Raw genomic sequence first — 21,799 nt, forward strand, 5'->3', positions numbered from 1 at the left:
TGCATCGCCATCCCTTGAGCCTTTTTCATTACACCAAGAGCGCCATCTATTGGGTTCAGCAAATACAACTGGTGCTTCATGAAGCTTCATTTGGCCATCACTACAAGAAAGAACTGTGGCAGATAAAGAACCACATTTAAACTTAGGAGCAGTGACATGATTGGCTGACAGAAGGAGTCGCTGTGCTATTGGTTGATCAGCTGAATCGTCAGACCTAAAAAATGACACCTAGAGACAGTGAGTGAGCATGCGTGCAAGGAGTGAATGGCAGGGTGGAAAGAAAACTGACAGCCTGAGCATGAAAAGTATTGTCTTCCTGATTGAATTTTTGCTAGAGCTTCATTACGGAAACAGTACATTTATTCACCAGGGGCCTAAGAACCCTTTAAGGTACCCAGGGACTGCCCTGCATTCAACCATAGGAAGGAATCAGGAACTTAATTTTGTACTCAAAGGTGACTTTTAGTTTCAGATTTGGCTCCTGAGTTCAGTTCTTGGAATAGTTCCTGTAATTATTTGGTCCAAATGGCCATAAAAGGGCAAAATGTCTAAAGTCACTGCACAGCTTTGGCTGATGTCTCTCTGAGCAGCCAGTAAAGGAATGCGGAGCATTATGCATCAGTGAGCTGGTGATTGGATCTATATCGGCTGGCCATTAGGCTGGTCATTACGGCCAGCTGACACACTGACATATTTGCAGAGATGCTGGAATATAGACGGAGGCTGAGCAAAGTGATTTAGTTACCATTAAACCTCAATTAAATATCTGATGATTGCCTTCAGAAAAAATATCTATTTGCTAGTATTTAAATCAATGAAACAAACTAACAAATTTCATTTTGTAAAAATAAAAGCATCTGGGTGTGTAATTGCTTTATTTTAATGAATAAACAAGGGCCTGTCATACAATCAGAATAGCACAAAAGATACAATCAAGTGATTTGAACACATTTGAAATGGCAAAATAAAAAGTCTCACAAAGAGGCACAGGCAGTGTGTGCGGATGTCTGCTGTGTTTGCAGATTGACTTTCCTCCCTGCCCTCCTTTGTTCGGCACAATCAGAGCAACAACCTTCCAAAAACTGGGATTACTTTGTTGCAGAACTCTTGGGTCAGCTTTGTCTCCCAAAAGACCTCGGTTGCTTGGACAAGCTCCTGGTTTGCGCCCAGTTAAGATCCTGTCAAAGCCACAACCCCATTCAAACACACTCTATAGGGTTCAGCTGTGATGAGTCTTTACTCAGCTGATTCCTCCGACTCTGTGCATTGTTGGACTCCAGGAAAAGGACGAATGGCTTGGCTCAGAATGTTGCCTGATATATATGATTCTGTTGTTTCAGCCTGACATGAAATCCCTCTCACACATGAAGCTGGGAGGGAAGTTTGAGATGAGCAGGAAAAAAAACAAGGTGAATGACTGAAAGTTCACACGGTTCTGAAAATGTCCCGGGGAAACTCACGGGGAAAGTTTGCATATTTGTGATCCATCCATCACCAAAACAAAAAAAGGACTGCTTCCGTGTTCCTAGTGATGGCCAAATGAAGCTTCATGAGCCACCAGTTGTATTTGCTGAACCCACTAGATGGCGCTCTCGGGTCCACTCTGGCACTCAACAAAGAGTTGAAACCAAACTGCATTGCCATCCCTTGAGCCTTTTTCATTACACCAAGAGCACCATCTAGTGGGTTCAGCAAATACAACTGGTGGTTACTGTTCATGAAGCTTCATTTGGCCATCACTAGTGTTTACTGCTATCAGCGCATTGATCACGTGATCACAGCCTTTCGAATTACATTTGATTTGTACGAATTTGTGTGCATTACTTTTACAAGTTCGTGCAATCAAGTTCTTAGTCAAGACTGAGAAGTCTCAAGTCATGTCCCAGGTCCTAAACTTAGAGTTTCAAGTCCTCCATTCACCAATGCAATGCCATTTTAACAACAGAGTAATAATATATCCGACTACAAATATCATTCATGCTTTTTAAAATGTGTACTTGTTTTTAAAAACAAGTTTGTTGGAAGGTGATGCATGTCCAGTTGTAATTTTCCGACCTGCATGTTTTACATGTACTGCAATTCGTTCTCGTGGGTTTCCTCCAGGTGCTCCAGCTTCCTTCCACAGTCCAAAGACATGCAGGTTAATTGGTGACTCTAAATTCCCCATAGGTGTGAATGTGAGCATGAATGGTTGTCTGTCTCTATGTGTCAGCCCGGTGATAGTGTGGTGACCTGTCCAGGGTGAACCCTGCCTCTCTCCCAATGTCAGCTGGGCCTCAAGAGGATAAGTGGTTACGGAAAACGAACATTAGTTGATTCAGGAAGGGAATTGATTTGTGACACACTCTCAAAATAAATGTTTAAATCTTTGTGCTTAGGGGAAGGTATCAAGTACTCTCATGTCAAAACGTTGAAGTCTGAGTGAAGTCTCGAGACTCCAAGACAAGTTTTAAGTCTTTTTTGATTCCGTCAAGTCAAGTATAAGGTCATCAAATCTGTGACGTGGGCCTGACTCCAGTCCAAGTCATGTGACTCGAATCCACACCACTAAAACAACATATTTAACCATTTAATACCGAGAGGAAATTATACTCTTTCCATCAACAGCACATTTAAAATTTAAGAATTTTTAGTCTGCCTACTGACTTTTTTTTTCCAATATAATGTACTTCATTATATAACTTTTCCAATTTGAGCACACTACAGACTCGAAATCTGCACAGAAACAGTTTGTAGTGAGGATTTTGGGCCACAGCTAAATGGTACATTAGCAACATTAGCATACACACACCTCATACAACACTGTAACATCTCTGTCAATATGACCTCATAGGTCGTTTGTACAAGCATCATATTATGACACATACTTGTGTTATTGTTAGGTGTGACGTCTAGTGGCTGTGCTAATAACGAAGGCAAAGGAGGAATTCAGGCGGTGGGTGGGTCAAAAAAATGAGGACTTTCACCCACGAGACCGCTGTTCATGTCCCATGTGAAACCAAAAGTCAGCGATGACTTATTTTATCTAAGGAGCACAAGTGATGGAACTTTGTTGCTTGTTTGAAAGGGTGCCATTTTAGACTGAAAACACCAATGGGACAACAGCATAGACCCGACAGAGACGCCATTAAAATGAATATTATTGAGTTGTTTGGAAAAATGGTTGTCCACAGAACACCAGGCTCTCCTCAGGGGGCTGCAGGAAGTTCCTGCAAAAGGACAAGATTAATTTTACTGATAGTCTTTTAGTGCAGTGACTTCCAAGAAATCGATCTTCCTGGAGGGGATTCTTTCAGACAGAATCTTAATAAAACATCTCTTGTTAACTTTTTGCTTGCAGGGCTTTTGTTGTGTGGTTGTAAAGCTCAGCACTTGTGTGTCTCTCCTCTGAGCAAGGCGGTGAAACACCACGTGCCGTAGAGGGCAGCAAAACGCAACTCTCACACTGAGCTGAATGAAACAAGGGCTCAAAACATCAGTTAATACCTTGTATAAAGAGTCTCATACAGCATTTCTGCTGTCACTTTCAGTGTGAGATGTTTCACCGTGAGCAGGGCTTAGCCACCGATCTTACATAGAGTTCAGCAGAGTGGAGGACTCCCACTGTTCTCGACTAAACCCGTCCGTTTGACAGCTAAATCTTTGGTTGTTATGGCAGTGAACCTCTACAAACAGGATGAAGGTGCAGAGCATGATGGAGACGAGCACAGATTTTTGATTCCAGAGCTCTGGTTTTCCCACATCTCTCAGCGAACATGCAGCAGACTGCAGGGTAACAAAGGAGCTGCACAGGTGCAGCTGATTCCACTGATTGCAGCAGCAGAGCAGAGGAGACACTCAACCTGTCCCCCTCCTTCTCACACTCCACACTGATCTCTTACCTGGCTTTTCCACAATGCAAATGACTTCAGTACATGCACAGATGAACAAAAATACCTTATAAACTCAAGAAATACCAAACACAAGCCAAACTTAGCAGAATATCTCTCTGCCCTGATCCTTCCACTCAGCCTAACGAGGTAATTGACAGCTGCTGCAGTCCTGTGGCTGCATGTGTGCACTCCATGAAAACAGCAAAGCCTACTAAATAATAGAGAGGCCTTTTTTTCTTTCTTTTTTGGGTGAGAAACCTGAATAAATCCAGCTGTTTGAAGGATAAATTTGTTGATGTTTTCACGCACTATAAAATAGATATTAGAGAGGGGAATTATGGTGTATCATTTATATTGAAAAGGCTTTTGCTTGTTTTTTTAGATGTTTTCAATGGGAAAGAAGGTTATGTTAAAGGTTGTTTCATAAATGGGTATTATTGAATTTATGCTCATTCACAGGAAGTGTAATGAAGGACTTTAAAAAATAAAAAATGAACAGATTTATAGTGTAGATTTCTGTGGTTCCTGGCACACAAGAAGAATAAATGACAAAAAACTAAAGAAACACCAATATAAAAACAACGGTATCAGCTATCGGTGCATCCCCACTTCAATGAGAAAGTGAATTTGTATTAATTATTATTATTTTACAATGCCACACATTACTTTATTGTTTATTCTTCCCAACAAGTTAATTATCTAGGTTGTATATTTGCATTTTGGTAATAAATGTGTAGTACTATCATGCATGTGTTGTCTCGACACATACGGAGACTTGACATTGGCCAACATCAAGCAGTCAACGATGCATGTCTGAGAAAAAAAAAAAAAAAAAAAAATCAGAGAAAGTAAGAAATGGATCATTTCATTGAATATTTTTTATAGTGTATTTACAGATTTTATAAAATAAACAGAGTTTTGGTTTTTCCTTTTTGAGGACATGTATAGCAAATGACACATTTTTTAAATTAATACTATTTATTTTTTTACAATTTATTTATGAACACAGGTATATTTCTAAGGTGGGAATCTGATTCACTTACAGGGGCCCCTCCACCCCAGTGGCACTGCCTGCACTGTCTATATTTACGCCCCTGGAGCTGAGGCAAACAATATTTTTTTGACGGCATCTTAAGTCGCGTATGATTTATCCTGGCTTCATGTGAGTGAAGAAAAATGCTGCTTGCGGCTAGGCTAATTTATGCAATGTAAAATGTCTTGGGCCTGTGCTAATAATGCTAGCGTGTTGTATTTGTTGGGAATACATGTTGTTTCGGTTCTGTTTCTGTTCAATGCCGGAAGTTGCACACAGAATTCAGGCAAGGGATCATGGGGGCTAGGAATGAGGTCGTCTGTTACACAGGGGGTTGGAGGACTTGTTGGACTTACAATAAGTACATTTAACCTCCAAAGGAAGAGGTGAAAGTTTACATCCATAACACCCACATGCACACACTCGTCTATTACCCAGTAATACACACACACCCGCACTGTTGCTTAAAGAGAGGCACGAGTTCATCGGTGGTCCCCAAGATGCAATGCATGATTCAAAATGAGTTCCTCCTCTTGTGTATTCAGATATACACCCCCACAGATACACAAACACTCAGTGTGTCTGCTCCAAGGTTGTTGTCTAGCCTTCACTCCCCCTCACCCTTCGAAAGTTAATGAAATCGCTCCCGCAAAGTCACCAGATGATGCAGCTCTGTTGTAAACTACAGAGAAAAAGAACTCCCCGGAGCGAGACTGAATATTAAGAAAACGCGACGACAAACTTGGAAACGTGTCATTGGTGTATAAATGGCACAGACACATTTTGTTCAAATTCAGAGTCACCTCCGAACGCATTAGCTCTGAACAGAGTGAGCAGCGAAATAAAAGAAAGGCTTTGACTTTTGGAGTAATGACTCTCTTAGAGGTGCTCAGTGAATCTAATGGACAGTTACATTGTTGAAATGTATCATCGTGCTGCTTTGACATGATCTGAAGGAAAAACACATTTACAGAGTCGCATAAAAACCTGTTTTACACGCGGTCATTATGTTTTAAATAGTGATGACGGTGAATGAAATATTAAGTTTGTTTTCTGTTCCCATTAATGCATGTTTACAATGCTCAGTGGATTTGGAGAGAGTAACCATTATAATTCTCTGGCCCTATGTGTAATGGTACATAAAAAGAGTTTGATACTTCCATCACATCTTGACTTTCATCTCTTCTTTTCTCTTTTCGTCTTCCAGGGATCCAAACCAACCAGTTCCACAGGATACAAAGTTCATCCACACGAAACCCAACCGATTCGAGGAGGTAGCCTGGACCAAGTACAACCCCAAAGACCAGCTCTACCTTCACATCGGCCTCAAACCTCGAGTCCGAGACCACTACCGCGCTACGAAGGTCGCCTTCTGGTTAGAACTAGTTCCACATCTCCACAACATCAATGAATTTTTTCAGTACGTATCCACCACCACCAAAATACCTCCGCAGGACACCACCCCCTACCCTTACACCAAACGATTCCCTGGCAAAAACAACTGGCCGTCCACCACCCGCCACCCAGGAGTCCCGCCCGCCAACACCAAACAGACCACAGACCAGCGCAAGAGTGGCGACCTGACCGACGAGTCCACCGTGGTGATCGAGACCAAGAGGGACTACTCCACCGAGCTCAGCGTCACCATCGCAGTCGGAGCCTCCCTGCTCTTCCTCAACATCCTCGCCTTCGCCGCACTCTACTACAAAAAAGACAAGCGGCGGCACGAGTCCAACCGCCGCGTCCCCACCCCGCAGCGCAACTCCACTCCCGCCAACGCGCCCTCCGCCGCCAACGACGTGGCCCACCTGCAGAGCGAGGAGCTGATGTCGCTGCAGATGAAGCAGCAGCAGCTGGAGCACGAGCACCACCACGAGTGCGAATCGCTGCAGACCCACGACACGCTGCGCCTCACCTGCCCGCCTGACTATACCCTCACCCTGCGGCGCTCGCCCGATGACATACCCCTGATGACGCCTAGCACCATCACCATGATCCCCAACTCACTGGCTGGCATGCAGCCTCTGCACAACTTCAATACTTTCGGTGGCAGCCAGAACAGTACCAACTTACCCCACGGCCACTCCACCACACGGGTATAGCTCCACTGGGATGGGACGGTGCTGGATTCCCTCTGGATCGGCCTCTAACCTCTCAAGGCATGCGACATGAGTGACGGACTGTGTGAAGAACAGACTCAGAAGATGTTATTTTGCTACCATGCCTTCTTGAAAAGCGTATACAGTATAAATTAATAATGAACTCGTGACAATATTCAAAGTGAATGTTACTGTAGTAATAACTCGACTTGGAGCTAAGCTTCACGGGAGGTTTGCAAGGAGTTTTACCAAAAGAAAAGGCAACAGGGGATGACTATCAATATTCTTACAATAAAAACAGAACAGTTTAAGTGTGACAGAGAAGCTCTGTGACATGAGCGCAGAACAATTGAACGTCTGAAACATAATCTTTTCATGATCCTTCATGCATCAGAGACCTGACGTGGGCACAGAATTCTACACCCCAGCCTGAAATGTATTTAAGAAAACTTTGTAAGAAAATAAAAAATAAATAAATAAAAAAAAAGACAAAAGAAAGAAGGACAGAAGGTATATAGTTGTGTGTGGAAATTTAAAATATAAAAAAAAAATATGTTAAAAGAGCTCCTTCTATTATTGTTTTTACTTTGGCTGAGATCTTTTGGGTTTTTCCGGCTTGTGTTTTCTGTTCAGGTGCGTGTAAATATCGACAAACATTCTTCATTCTTCAGATCACAACCTGTGTTTCATTTTTTTTTTTTTTTTTTTTTCACAGAAAGACCAAAATGCGAACACAATCCCATCGTCGGAGAGTTGCACACCGTGCATCCGCAGGCCATCACATACAGTACTGTCTCGTGCGTTGCTTTGTTTCCACTCTTTAGACACTGCATGTCCAGGAAGAGCTTTACTCTCCATTTTCAGACACGTCACCTGTCTGAGAATGAGGACTGACTTGATCCCATTCACCTGCCGTCATCCTGTTATGCTTCTAATAGTTTTCTTTGTGGGCTTTTTTCTGTCTTGCAACCTCAGCACTGCCTGAGCTTACAATGTGACCAGCAATGTATTATTTAGAAATAAAAAAAGGCAGTGATTTTTTTTGTATCAATATTAGTTGGATATGTTTGTAAAGAAATATATGTTAGATATTTCAAATTGTCATATGCTAGCAATATGTAAAGTATTGTGCCAGGCTTGTGATATTTTGGGTTACAAAAGCAAGTGAATGAGTGTAAATATTAATGATATTATTATGAAATTACAACAAAAGTAACCATTAACTCTCTTTCCGTTTTGCATCCTATTACGAGAAAAAAAAAAATGGAAGTACACCTAGAAGATTTTAAGCTACATTTGTAAATTCTATAAAAGATATATTCTTGCCATTTGGTCCTGAAAACCAGTCAAGATAACAAGGGTTTTAATGTAGAGTTTCAAAAATCTTTAGTTTGTCTTATTTTGTTTGCGGTTTTGCCTTAAGTGATAATAGAGATATTTCTGGCTGGACACCTGTATAAACTTTTTCTGCAACATTTTTAATAAAATATCACAGTATTTTCTAAAAAAAAAAAGAGAAAAAAAACATGGAAGGTTTACTTAATTGGTTGGTTGTGTGGGTCGTGAGTGCAGATGTGAATGAATGTCTGTGACTGACGCTTTGATAGTACTTTGTTTAATTTTAATTTAACTATTCAATTGTTGTGTTTTTGTTCCCTTAGAATTATGGGTTTATATCGACATATGAGCTGGTCCCCTTCTATGGAGTCTGCCATGTTTCTACAGTGGCCCTGAATGGACAAAGCAAACACTGGCTCCACATAGGACCATTTGTGTTTTTGCACCATAGTTCTCCTACACACGTTGCACATGGAAAACTCTCCGTTTTAGATGCCACTAAATCCTAGTGATGGCCAAATGAAGCTTCATGAACCATTTCCTTTATTTTTTGGGTCCACTCTGGTACTCTGTGTTCAACAAAGGGTTGAAACCAAACTGCATTTCCATCCCTTGAGCCTTTTTCATTACACCAAGAGCGCCATCTAAAGCATTTGTAGCACAACCAGCCACAACTTCAGCATCTCGCCGTCCGACAAAGGCAGCCTATGAAAGCTGTACGGGGTGTTGCGCGACATCCTGTTCTTGTAATTTGGATAAGCACAAACACGAACCATTGTTTTCAATCGATGCAGTAAAACTCTCAGCTGTACTCCGGGACAACCAGCGCCACTCTGAGCGGCGCTCAGCATGGCTCCTCTGTTTTCTTCCGGCAACAAGCAAAGCTCTCGCGAGATGACGTCACACAGCCCAGAGGTAAGGGAAACGCTTAGTATGCTATTTACAGAGATAGCACTGGCGATCTGAACCAGTCAGTGGCGAAAAAAGCACTTTTAATGCGCAAACTTATACGGGACGCATTTGCCCCTGTTACCGTTTTAGCTCGTTTCGCAGCTGCCGGCTGCATCCGCCTCCCTCAATACTGAACCAGTTTTAGAACGAGTTGTACCTATGAATCATACGCACACATACACATGGGGAAATGGGGCCCAGGTTGAAAAATACCGAAGTTGTCCTTTAATAACTCGGGAACAGAAGGAGACACATTTGCTCAAACCAAATAAGTGACATTAATCTTGGGTGCCCATCTTGAAACTGTGCTGACTGTATTGATCTTCTGTGCTGTCGGTATGTGTGAAGCATCCATGTAGAATATTAAGCATCCATCCATTAACATCCATATGAGTCTGGACAGACATGGATGTAAACTGTGCCTGCAATTTGACTAGCTGGCAGAGGCATACAACTTAATTCTTTATTTTTTTTTAAATCCCTTCTTGAAAGTCCATTTTATGATATTTTTGGTGAACTTTCTCCCAGTTTTAAAATGTCATACTCACCAGTCTGCTGCTCTTAGTTTCTCTTTTTAATAGAGATCCCTTACAAATTATTTTCAATAGCTTTATTGTCCTTTCAATTACTGCTCAGTTCCTGTCAGTGAAGCCCAAAACTGGTCAGTAATAGCACAAAGAAATAAAAGGAGGGAACCATTGAATGTAGAAAAGTAGTCATTGTGCATCAATAGGCCTTCAGACATTTAATGACTCAAAGAAAAGACACATAAAAAATGAACAGACTAGCCTATTAGCTAAATCAAAGATCAGTGTGCAAATAGGAATTTCAAAGTCTGGGTGTAGATCACCCCGTGTAAAGATGCGAAAAACAGAAAAACAATAAAGCCTTACAGATTATAATGACACCGAGGTTACACAAAACTCCAATAAAAAAGGAAAGACTTTTTAATACAGTGTTAATACAGAGTCAGAGTCAGTGTGTAACAAGCTGGCATCACAACTCATCATGCATTAGTATTAAGTAGAGATGTCCAAATGAAGCTTCATCCCTTGCACCGCATTGCCATCCCTTGAGCCTTTTTTTTCATTACACCAAGAGCGCCATCTATTGGGTTCAGCAAATACAACTGGTGGTTCATGAAGCTTCATTTGGCCATTGCTAGGTGAAAACAAACTGCATTGCCATCCCTTGAGCCTTTTTCATTACACCAAGAGCGCCATCTAGTGGGTTCTGCAAATACAACTGGTGGTTCATGAAGCTTCGTTTGGCCATCACTAGATGAAACCAAACTGCTTTGCCATCCCTTGAGCCTTTTTCATTATACCAAGAGCGCCATCTAGAAGGTTCAGCAAATACAACTGGTGCTTAATGAAGCTTCGTTTGGCCATCACTAGATGAAACCAAACTGCTTTGCCATCCCTTGAGCCTTTTTCAATATACCAAGAGCGCCATCTAGTAGGTTCAGCAAATACAACTGGTGCTTAATGAAGCTTAATTTGGCCATCACTAGTTGACACCAAACTGCATTGCCATCCCTTGAGCCTTTTTCATTACACCAAGAGCGCCATCTAGTGGGTTCAGCAAATACAACTGGTGGTTCATGAAGCTTCGTTTGGCCATCGCTAGTTGAAACCAAACTGCTTTGCCATCCTTTGAGCTGGATGATGAGATGAGGGGGGACAACAATCCAAAACATGCTGCAAAGGAGACTGTTGGTTCCAGAGGAAGAAAATAAAAGTTTTAGAGTGACCCAGTCAGTCATCGGACTTAAAGAACATTTGTGGAAGAAGCTGAAGATGAACATTCACCAACTTCAAGATTTAAAGAATATGTTGAGGAATGGGCAAAAAACCCAATAAAAAGTCTTCAGGCTGCTGTGAAATTGCACCAATTTGGGGCAACAAAGTAGCAACAATCCAAACTGTATTGCCATCCCTTGAGCCTTTTTCATTACACCAAGAGCGCCGTCTAGTGGGTTCAGCAAACACAACTGGTGGTTCATGAAGCTCCATTTGGACATCACTAGTATTAAGCAATATGACAAGATGATTGATTTAATATCATATTTATAAAAGGACTAACGGAGCCACAAGTATGTGGTAGATGGTGTGCAATTAATTGCTGAGCTAAGGCCAGTGCCGGCAACACAAGAATATCAAATTTCAGTAGAGCAGGTCACGCTGTGCTTTTTTACTAGGAAGTTCATGTGTTTATCTTTGGAAAACTGCGCCAGTATGACAACATTATGGATTTGAGGCCGACAAAGGTGGTGCCGTTTTGAGCTAAACTTTTACCGGACGGCATGTTTCAATCTGTCGGTAGCTTTGAGAGTGCCGCATTGAGGAACAGCTGATTCATAAAGTTGCAGTGAAGAATTGTCCACAAAATGCCATCTTATTTAACTCCAAAAACTAATAATAAATATTAAGAAAAAGGGACAGTGACTTGACCTTTGACCACCAACATCTATCAGTTCATTTGTGAGTTCAAGCGGGCATGTGTCAAATTGAAAAAGAAAAATCCCATTCTTGAGATATCCTGTTCACAAGAATGGGACGGATGGGCAACTCGAAAATGATATGGTAAAATCAAAAAGTTTTCTCATTATAACAATTGCCTCTATGGCAGCAACATTCTGCCATAGAGCTAAATATCCACCTGGTTTGCAACTGTTAAAGGAGGATTAGTTCAATTGACTTGAGAATTTACAATATAACAAACATCATGTGTTGGATATTGTTCAGGGTTATTGTTTGCATTACAGCTTCTTTATGACACAATGAAAACTCCCATTTTCAAAGCCGGTAGATTGACTCTTGTTGCAGCGATGCAGCCGCGTAGTGTTTACTGAGTTCGACTCAATCAATACCGGCAATCTAGCACTTGAAACTTTTGAAATAATCGCATCTGCAAACAGCTTGGGCTCTGCCAGCTAAGCTAAATTCTCTGACTATTTCGGCCTTTGTGAATTGCTGTTGTGCTCCGTAAGGGAAAACAAGACTTCTGAGCTGAATAGCAAAGAGTGTTGCTGCCGTGGTTACAAACCTCCCCAGGGTCTCGCGTCCAGGCTCTCAGCATCCTGTATTCAGTAAAACTGTCTCGAAATCACCCTCCCCACTGCCGCCACCTTACCTCCCTTCTCACTATTCAATCTATCGATCCCCTTTGCAACAAGCCAAGCAAATTAGCTTTTGACTTAAAACTGAAGTGACAGGGGGAAAATTGAAATCTTTAATAGTAATCTGCAGTTACTGAGGCGTAGTGGATGTCTCCATACAGTCTCCTGTGACATTTGCAAAAGCTTCCCCATAAGTAAAGTCCGATGTGTAAAAATATTTTCATGAGACGGAGAAAACTTTTCATTAGCAAAATTGTTTGATCCATAATAAATGATCCACTAAACAAGCCTGATACATAGCGAGATGAATATTTATTTTGAGACTTGTGTGCAAACAAAGCAGCGCAAATGTGCAGGCACCCTTTTAATTGGCATGTTGTTTATGCTTAGGGTAATGCGGTGGAGGTTGGGGGGGTGAGGAGTGATGCAGGGAGAATGGTGGTGATGGGGAGGGGGGCTGAATGTGAATACTGGGGACTCGACTGGAAGTTAATTAAGCTGGCAACAGCGCTCCATCACTCAACCACGGTCCCAGAGCTGTCATTCAAGTGCACCACTCTCCAGGCAGCCATTACCGAGGTATATCGATTGCCACGGTGACAAGGTAGTGCACCAAATGGGAGTGGGCAGAGATGTAGGTTGTGTGTGTATGTGAGTGTGTGTGTGTAGGGGGGGGTTGTGGTGTGGGAAAGAGAGGTAAGGTGTTTCTGTGTGCTGTGAACGCCACACAAAACCCTGCTGTGACCAGCTGCAGAGAGAGCCGCTGCTGTGTTCCTCCAAACATGAATTAAAATGCAGGTAAATACCTCAGCAGCAAAGCTAGTTGATTGCATTTCCCTCCCTGGGTAGCTGGAGCCTTAATAGATGAATATGAAATCTTCAGAGTCAATATATATGCAGTTAAGTGGTGAGAAACCAATGTAGCAGTAATGGCCTCCAGAAATCCCCCTCAACATCTTTAACTTTGGGAAAATATTGTTCTCAACTCACATTCAGCCTCCTCAACAGTTTTCTCATCAGCTGCAGCACAGAGTACCCGACGTGAGGAATTTTCCACATCACTTGTTGTAAATGTTAATGTGTGACTCAGCTCTTGATGGCAGCAAAGGATCATGGGACTTGAAATTCCCTGCCACAACATGGACCTAAAAATGGCTGCCTGGTGTTGAAGAAATACATCTCCCCCAAAATGGTAATTTGCATATCAATTACTCATCTTGGGTTACGCCAAATTTGGAAAGAAAACTTTGTTATTCTCATAAATGAAGAATCCAGAAAACAAAAAGATAAAGATATGCTAAAAGATAAAAAAAAGAGGAAAGACATTTGTAGAAGCTGCAAATCATACATCATCCTCCAATCGTGTGCAGGTGCACTGTCATGAACAGCATAAACATCATTGTGACTGAGCTGGTCAACATATCTTGTATTCTACCAAAAGTGTAGCATCATAGAGACCGGATCATTTAATTGACCTTAAAGGTTCTGCGCTAAGCTGGTTTAAATTTGAATTTATCTGATCGATTTCAGCTCGTTCATGTTCATGATGAATCATCTATACATACTAAAATAAGTTACGGAGTTCCACAAGGTTCTGTGCTCGGACCAATACTGTTCACTTTATATTACCTTAGGTCACATCATTATAAATCACTCTGTAAACTTCCATTGTTATGCAGATGATACACAATAGTATCTATCAATCAAGCCAGAGGAAACAGATCAGTTAACTAAACTTCAAACATGCCTTAAACCTGGATGAGCTCCAATTTCCGTATTTTAAATTCAGACAAAAGTGAAGTTATTGTGCTTGGCCCCAAACACCTCAGAACTCTATCTGAAGATATGGTTTCTCTGGATGGCATTGCTCTGGCCTCTAGCACTACCGTAAGTAACCTCAGAGTAATATTTGATCATAATTTGTCTTTTAACTCCCATTTAAAACAAAGTTCAAGTTCTGCATTTTTTCATCTGCATAGTATTGCAAAGAGTACGCTTTTGTTACCTCTAGGCTGGATTACTGTAACTCCCTATTTTCAGGTAGCTCTAGTAAGTCTTTAAAAACTCTCCAGCTGATCCAGAATGCAGCAGCACGTGTACTAACAGGAAACAAGATCATATTTCTCCTGTTTAAGAACACTGCGCTCTGAGAATGCAGGGTTACTTGTGGTCCCTAAAGTCTCCAAAAGTAGATCAGGAGCCAGAGCCTTCAGCTATCAGGCTCCTCTTCTGTGGAATCATCTTCCTGTTTCGGTCCGGGAGGCAGACACTGTCTCCACATTTAAGACTAGACTTAAGACTTTCCTTAAGACTATAAAGCGTATAGTTAGGGCTGGCTCTTATAGTTAGGGCTGGCTCAGACTTGCCTTGGACCAGCCCCTAGTTAGGTTGACGTAGGCCAAGTCTGCCGAGGGACTTCACATGATACACTAAGCCCCTTGTTGGGATTCACTGGACCACAGATGATTTGTCATTTGTTGGTCAGGCACATATTAACACTTAGATCACAACACCCTTCTCACCTTCTCTCTCTCGCTCCCAGAATCTGAAAAGTTGGTTCTTCATTTGCTAACATTCATGTCCTCTTACTGCATGTCACTAAGTTGGCTTCTCCTCCGCAGCCTTTGTGCTCCACTTTCTCGCAGGTTCCCTCGTATCCCACCTGCGCCTGGATCGTGGGAAGTGGTTGTGCTGCTGCCGTGGTCCTGCCTGATGCCTCCTACTGCTGCTGTTATCATTAGTCATACTTCTACTGTTATTATACACATTTGATTATCACTGTAACATACAATTGCTATCATTTTTCATCATCATTAATATATGCTTATAATATATGTACTGCCAAAATACTATTATTGTTGAAATATTATTACTAAGGTTAATGCTGTACACACAACATCTGTTGCACATCTGTCCGTACCGGAAGAGGGATCCCTCCTCAGTTGCAGGAGGAGACCTCGAGGAAGAGAGCAACTCGAGAGACAGTTGGTGTGTTGGACTAATTCTTGTCTCATTTGTGGTCTGATGAATAATGAATTAATTAAATAAGGCTGGATCACACAGAAAATGTTTTGCAGGTTGCAAAACGCAAGGTGCACCACGTTTAAATTAAATGCAACCACTGGAAAAAAAAAAAAAAAACTTGCTGCACCTTTTTATTGTTGCCAGGCAACCACCCCATCACCTCCTTACCCTAACCTTCCTGTGTAATCAATCCAACATTTATTTTATTTTATGTACTCCACAGTAATTACAAGCTGTTTTCTATCGAGATGGTGGTAACTGTGGTCTGTAAAGCTGCAGGTAATCAAGAATTTTCCCACTGTTTTTATCCTTCAGTCACCGCAGAGGCATGTCAGAAAAGCAAAGGTCTCTTCTCAAGTTGGATGCAACACAGGGTGTATAATTAATAAACAAACAATCAGTTAGAGGATGAGGTATACTTGTAATGGATCGATCGGTCAGTCAGTCAGCAGGTCATTTGTCATCTCCAGAAATTTTTAAATACTTTATCATTTATCCAGGGCTGGATTAACACCAGAGTCAAATTGAACTGTGTGCTGCTATCGATCCCCCAATTCCTCCCACTCTGCCCTGGCAGCTCCAATATATTTTGCCCAGAGCCCCAAAAAACTACTCAACAGTTGCTCCTACACTGTCAAGTCCCTGGTTTATGGTTAAAACTTGACACGGGGCCCCTTGACAAAACAGGGCCTCAAGATTAAGATAACAGCTCAGCAGCTATCTTGAAGGACCATACCACAGCTTGCGTATAAAGAAGGAAGATGCATCTCCATTTAGCCCCACTGTACAAAAGTGAAGCCAAAGTAATCCGAATACAGAAGCTGCCATCTTGTGCATCTTGTGATATCACTATCAGAAACATATATGAGCACGATAAGAACTACCTGAAATGACAGAAATCATCTGGTGTACTTTGTTCTTTTAGAGCCCGTCCCAATACCCACCCTTAGCCCTGTCCCTTGGCCCTACCCCTACATTTGTGCAGTCCCGCAAGGTGTAAGTGTGTCCCAGTTCCTTTTTGCGTGTAGGGGTAGGGGGCATAACGAGGGGTAGTGGGTATGGAACTAGCCCTTTGGAGCGAGGGATTTCAGATGCTGACTTGTCAGCGAGGGGTAGATGTCGCCATGGCCACCACCGAGCAAGAGATGGGGAAAACAGTTCATACATAGCTAACGTTAACGTCGTCAGGTTGCTTGTTAGCTAGCTAACATTACGATAACACGCCAGCTAGTATAACTATGCTGCCTTGTAATGTTAGCTAGCTAGCTAGCAGAAGTCCCCTGTCGTCTGTCGTTCATCAAACGAAGCATGATGAATACAGCAAACGCGATCGGTAGGATGAACTCAACTGGAGACTCCATAGTAGATGCTGGTTGGAAATGTAGATGGCTCGCAGCTTCCTGTTTAAAATAGTTACGTATGCGTGAACGTAACGGACGCAGTGACGTAGTGAGTGGTGTCCCAATTCCAAGGAAAAGATTTCAACCCCTACCCCTCGTTTCTTCATTTCGAGGGCCAAGGGGTAGTGGGCAAGGGGGGGGTATTGGGATTGGGCCTTAGTCTGGTCNTTGCTTCATTTCGAGGGCCAAGGGGTAGTGGGCAAGGGGGGGTATTGGGATTGGGCCTTAGTCTGGTCCATGGCTCATTTGGTAACATAGAGGGGGATGGGGCTTATGACCTGTACTGCAGCCAGCCACCAGGGGGCGATCAAGATATTTTGGCTTCACTTTGGGGGAGCTGTAACGTCGTCCATCTTTATATACAGTCTATGGACCACAGGGTTAAGCCGAATAAACAAGGGGTTAAACAAGTATTAAGTAATCTTTATGAATAAGAGTACTATACGAGCAAAATGTTTCAATATCTGTGCTCCTGATGAGGGGGGAATTCTTATTTGGGTCCATGACGGTCAGTTTAACCATTTCCATATGTTGAATTAAAAGTTACAATGCTGCTGGTTCCTGGCTTTTCCTAAAACGTCATTTAAGCAAATTGGACAAAAGGCATTGAAAATGTGATCATTTTATACCTATTTTGGCCACAGGTAGTCAGATGCATCTTGGTTGCTAGGCAACTGTCATCGCCTCTGTCTCTGTCAAAAGTAATTGATTTACAGATCGATTTTTCAAGATTTTATACTTCATGCACTCAGTCTGCAGCTGGAAATGGCACTTCAAAATAAAAGCTCTGTGTCAGAAATTCACTATACTTAAAATTAAAGTGTTTGTGAGTCAGTTGCAGTTCGTTCAGAATGGATCCATGACCCACTCTTGGACTGCAACCCATCAGTTTGGAGCCACTGGTGTAGATAGTTCCAGTAATTGGAGTTTTGTGATAAGCTGACATATTTACTCTGGATAGAAGTAAGAATATGATTGCTAAAGGTGCATGCTGGCTGGTGGCCTGTTTGAAAAAATATGTTGCCTGCAATTTGACGCACTGAAATTGGACTTTGATCTGGCCCATTGTCTGAGCTTCATTTGTGTGTAATGGACTGGTGACAGCAGGACCCCGGTGATCCCGGACGGACTAATGCTGTAAGCTCGGGGCATCTGGGGGGAAGCAGCTGACCCGCTCCAGTGTCCTCATTTCCCTTCACTTTCCCAGTGTCTCGTCACAACATCAAACCAGTGCCATTCAATTAAAATGTTTACAGTGGACAATGTGGACAGGGAGAGCAAAGAGGGAAGGGATGAATGAGAAAGCTTTTGCTCGGAGGATGGAGGCAGTATAATTATGCTGCTGAGTGTGGCTGTGTGACTGCCGAGCAGATGCACTGCCATCTTGTGTGCTAAGCTGTTGTATAGCAGATCTCGTCCAACTTCACGACCCCTCCTCTGAATGCAGACATGTGGGAATAGGTTAAAAATGACTACTATTTTTTATTGTTAATCATTTTTGGTGTGGGCAAAGAAATTGTAGCTGGATCCATGTTTGTATAAATATGTAAATACAAATCAAGTGCAACAAGGTCTCACATGTTTTTAAATATGGAAATCAGGTGACATTTGCATTCAAAGTAATAGTGGCAGAAGAGGAGGACGAAGAATCAAAGGTATGCCAACAAAGCAGAAGCTCAGAGGAAGCATCTGGAGCAGGATATTAAAGAATCTTTGGGCTTGGAGCCAATCCTTGGGCTCAATATTAGGAGAATCTTCACCTGCTTGTCAACCATCTGAGTGAGATTTAATTAAAGCCTTCAGAGGCTCCGTATTTCATTAGGCTGAATAGTCTATGGAGTTTTATAATTGAATAAACATAATTAACAGCATGAATACTTAACACCACCTGAGCGATATATACACAACACCAAAACAACACTATGAAATAATTCAGGTGAGTCTCCAGCTCCGAAGACGGTGGATTTATTTTCATGGGGATCTGTTGAAGTAGACGGAAATGGACAATTACTCCACTACATTTATCTGACAGTTACAGTGAGCAGTTACTCTCCTAATTAATGTTTTATATTCAGACTGGGAGATTCAGACACTGTGATGAATACTTCAACAATACTACTTATCACATTAGCGCATCAATATTTAAACAGGCTATTCATATTTAACATGGACTCAATGTTTCTTATGAATCCAATTCAGATGCAGCTGATGTGCAGCGGCTACATTTGTTGGTTTTTGCAAAATGTCCACTTCCAACATTTTATTTCTCGACAATATCATTGCCAGTAAAGCATGATGAGCATATTTACCAAGCAAACAGACTGGGGTAAGGCTGGGGAAACAACACAGTCAGTGGTTCATACATTATAGTTTGGGTAAACCAAGACATTCTCACTCCAACCTTGTCAGATATTGTTTGGTCATGGACTTTCCACATCAAGATATGACTCCCACTCACTCTACATAGACTTCCACCCCCTTAACTTACGTTGTTGTCTGGCCGCATGTCCTCGTGATGCCAACGAACCGAAAGCCGATGTGAAAAGACAACTCTTTTTGCCGGTGTCTGATGCCAGAAGTCGCTGCCCAAGCGTCGGTATTCTACAACTCTGACGGGTTGGGCAACTTCAAATCAAACTGAGTCCATTTCAAGCTCACATTGCCCTTGAGCCTTGACCACCAAAATCTCATCAGTTCAAGTCCAAGTGAACAATTGTGCCAAATTTGAGAAAATTCCCTTTTAGAAATCCCGTTCACGAGAAAGGGATAGACGGATGGATGGACGGACAACCTGAAAACATAATGCTTCTGGCCATGGCTATTGCTGACGCAGAGGCATGGAAACTAAAAAATAATAATATAGGGAAAACTATTACACAAAATGAAGTTATTATAACTAAGGTTCAGGGAAAAGATCATGCTTCTTCCTCCCACTAATTCAAATCACCTGTACCTCATAAATTCAATCACCTGCTGTAACCTGTATAGGTGTGTCTAACCCTTTCTCCTCCGTTGGTCTCAGTTCTCATCAGTGTTGGGCAGTACAGTAACGCCGTTATTTTTGGCAGTAACTAATACTCTAACGCGTTAGTTTTTAAATTCAGTAACTCAGTTACTGTTACCAAACGGTGCGTTACTCCGTTATTTTTGGTAAGGTTTTTTAAAACGGCGCGCAGCATGCAGTATTCCTTCACAAACTGAAGTTCCCTTTCACTAAAGCGTTTTAGCCCTAAACAATAACAGATAGTCAAGTCAGACAGAGGTATATGAAGAATTTTTACCAGAGCATCTTAATGAAACACGTCTCTCACTATCTCTGAAGTCACTGTCGACCTGCTGGCCTCACCACAGTGCTGTAACGTTACATTTAGCAGTAGCGCTTCTGTAGATTTTTAGTCCCAGTAACATTTATCCAGTGACGTGATATCCATTGTTATCCCGAGGAAGCTTTAGTTGTGGACAGACAATGTCTGCGGTGGGCGACAGACTCGACATCATCATGTAGCTCTTCAAATGTTCTCTTTAGCTCATTTTCCATATTTGTATCCAAGTACAGTAGCTGTAAAATGTTTAGCTGCCTGACAGCGAGTGACTCCACTGTAGAAGACAGCTGCATGTTTCCTATACCGTTCAATTGTTTTGTCAAATTGTAGTCTAACAGTCCCGTGGTTAAACTCCATCTGCTGTCGCTTAGGCAATGCAGCTACGAGCCAATACAGTTAGGAAACGTTTTGGGCCGCAGGGCTGAGTTTCCCAAAACATTATCCTTCTTAGTAACCCTGTCTTCTTTGTGGCTTAGAAAAACTACACTGCAAAAACGAAAGGCACCTAGTGCCCTAAGTCATTTTTTTGGGGGTGGGGGAAGTAATTAAAAGTTACTTTTCTCAGCAACGCATTACTTTTTGGTTTAAGTAACTGAGTTACTAACTGAGTTACTTTTTAATGAGGTAACAAGTAACGGTAACTTGTTACTATTTTTCAGTAACTAGCACAACACTGGTTCTCATGACCCTCCCGCAAACCCAATTCTTCTCCCCTCTTCCCTCTCAGCAGGACAGCAAAGTGGCTCAGTTGCTAGCACTGTCGCCTCAAAACAACATGGTCCCAGATATGAACCCTGGGGGATTACGTATTTTGTAAGTCATGGAAAATTGGTAATTTATATTATATATTTAGAATGGTTTATATTTTGTAAGACAGATATTTGGGAATTGATATATATTTACATTGGTTATATTTGCGACAAACACAAATGGTAATAAAAATTGTATATTTAGAAAAGGTATAGGTTTATCTATATAAGGAATCTGTGTTTTATTTCACTCGATGACATATGGAGAAGGAATGGGATTTTAGAAGTTTATTTGTGTGTTCACAAAGAAGAAGTTTTGTGTGTTCATGTCTTTTTTTGCATGCCCAAAATAAATATTGAATCAAACCAAAATCAAATCAAAATTAGCCAAATATTAGTAGTTCCTTCAAGTCTTCTATTTTATGTGCGGATCAGTGTTATTTGTTATGTTTTTTGCTCTGACTAGAAACTGCACGTCACTTTAATGTTATGTTGTGAACATTATGTGTTTGTTCAGGTTGACATTGGACTTTATCGCTTGAACATTGCTGTGCGTCAAATGCCAGCTGGAAACCAGAAACCATGATCACACATACTCCCTGATACAGCTCCAGGTCCTTATAGCGTGATGTTAGCCTGTGTAGGCAAACAGAGGAGGGAGTGAGTGTGCCTCTGATGGAAACCATAGCATGTAGGACATAGAGGTCAGTGCCAGATGATATTTTACCCTGCCACTCTGTCGCCAGATGAAACAGCACAGATGATTTATGGTGGCAGGCTGGATGGCAGCAGCGCGGGGAGCGGTGCTTTCACTGGCCCCAGCAGACACAGCCAAAATTGGGTTACTCACAAAACGTAAAGGGTCTGTCTCAGACTAACAAATTTAATC

The 21,799-nt window shown here is 41.9% G+C and overlaps 1 protein-coding gene across 1 annotated transcript in view; it reads left to right on the forward strand.

The window, feature by feature from the left end:
* Positions 1 to 8,460, forward strand: part of nlgn4xa (neuroligin 4 X-linked a) — a 149,742-nt gene extending 141,282 nt beyond the window's left edge. The window contains exon 6 of the mRNA XM_050063574.1: positions 6,113 to 8,460. Within this exon, the coding sequence (XP_049919531.1) occupies positions 6,113 to 7,007 (895 nt within the window). The 3' untranslated portion in view covers positions 7,008 to 8,460. The remainder of the gene's footprint in view (positions 1 to 6,112) is intronic.
* Positions 8,461 to 21,799: the final 13,339 nt, after the last annotated feature.

This window comes from Epinephelus moara, chromosome 15, assembly GCF_006386435.1.
Source record: "Epinephelus moara isolate mb chromosome 15, YSFRI_EMoa_1.0, whole genome shotgun sequence".
Taxonomy (NCBI): Eukaryota; Metazoa; Chordata; class Actinopteri; order Perciformes; family Serranidae; genus Epinephelus; species Epinephelus moara.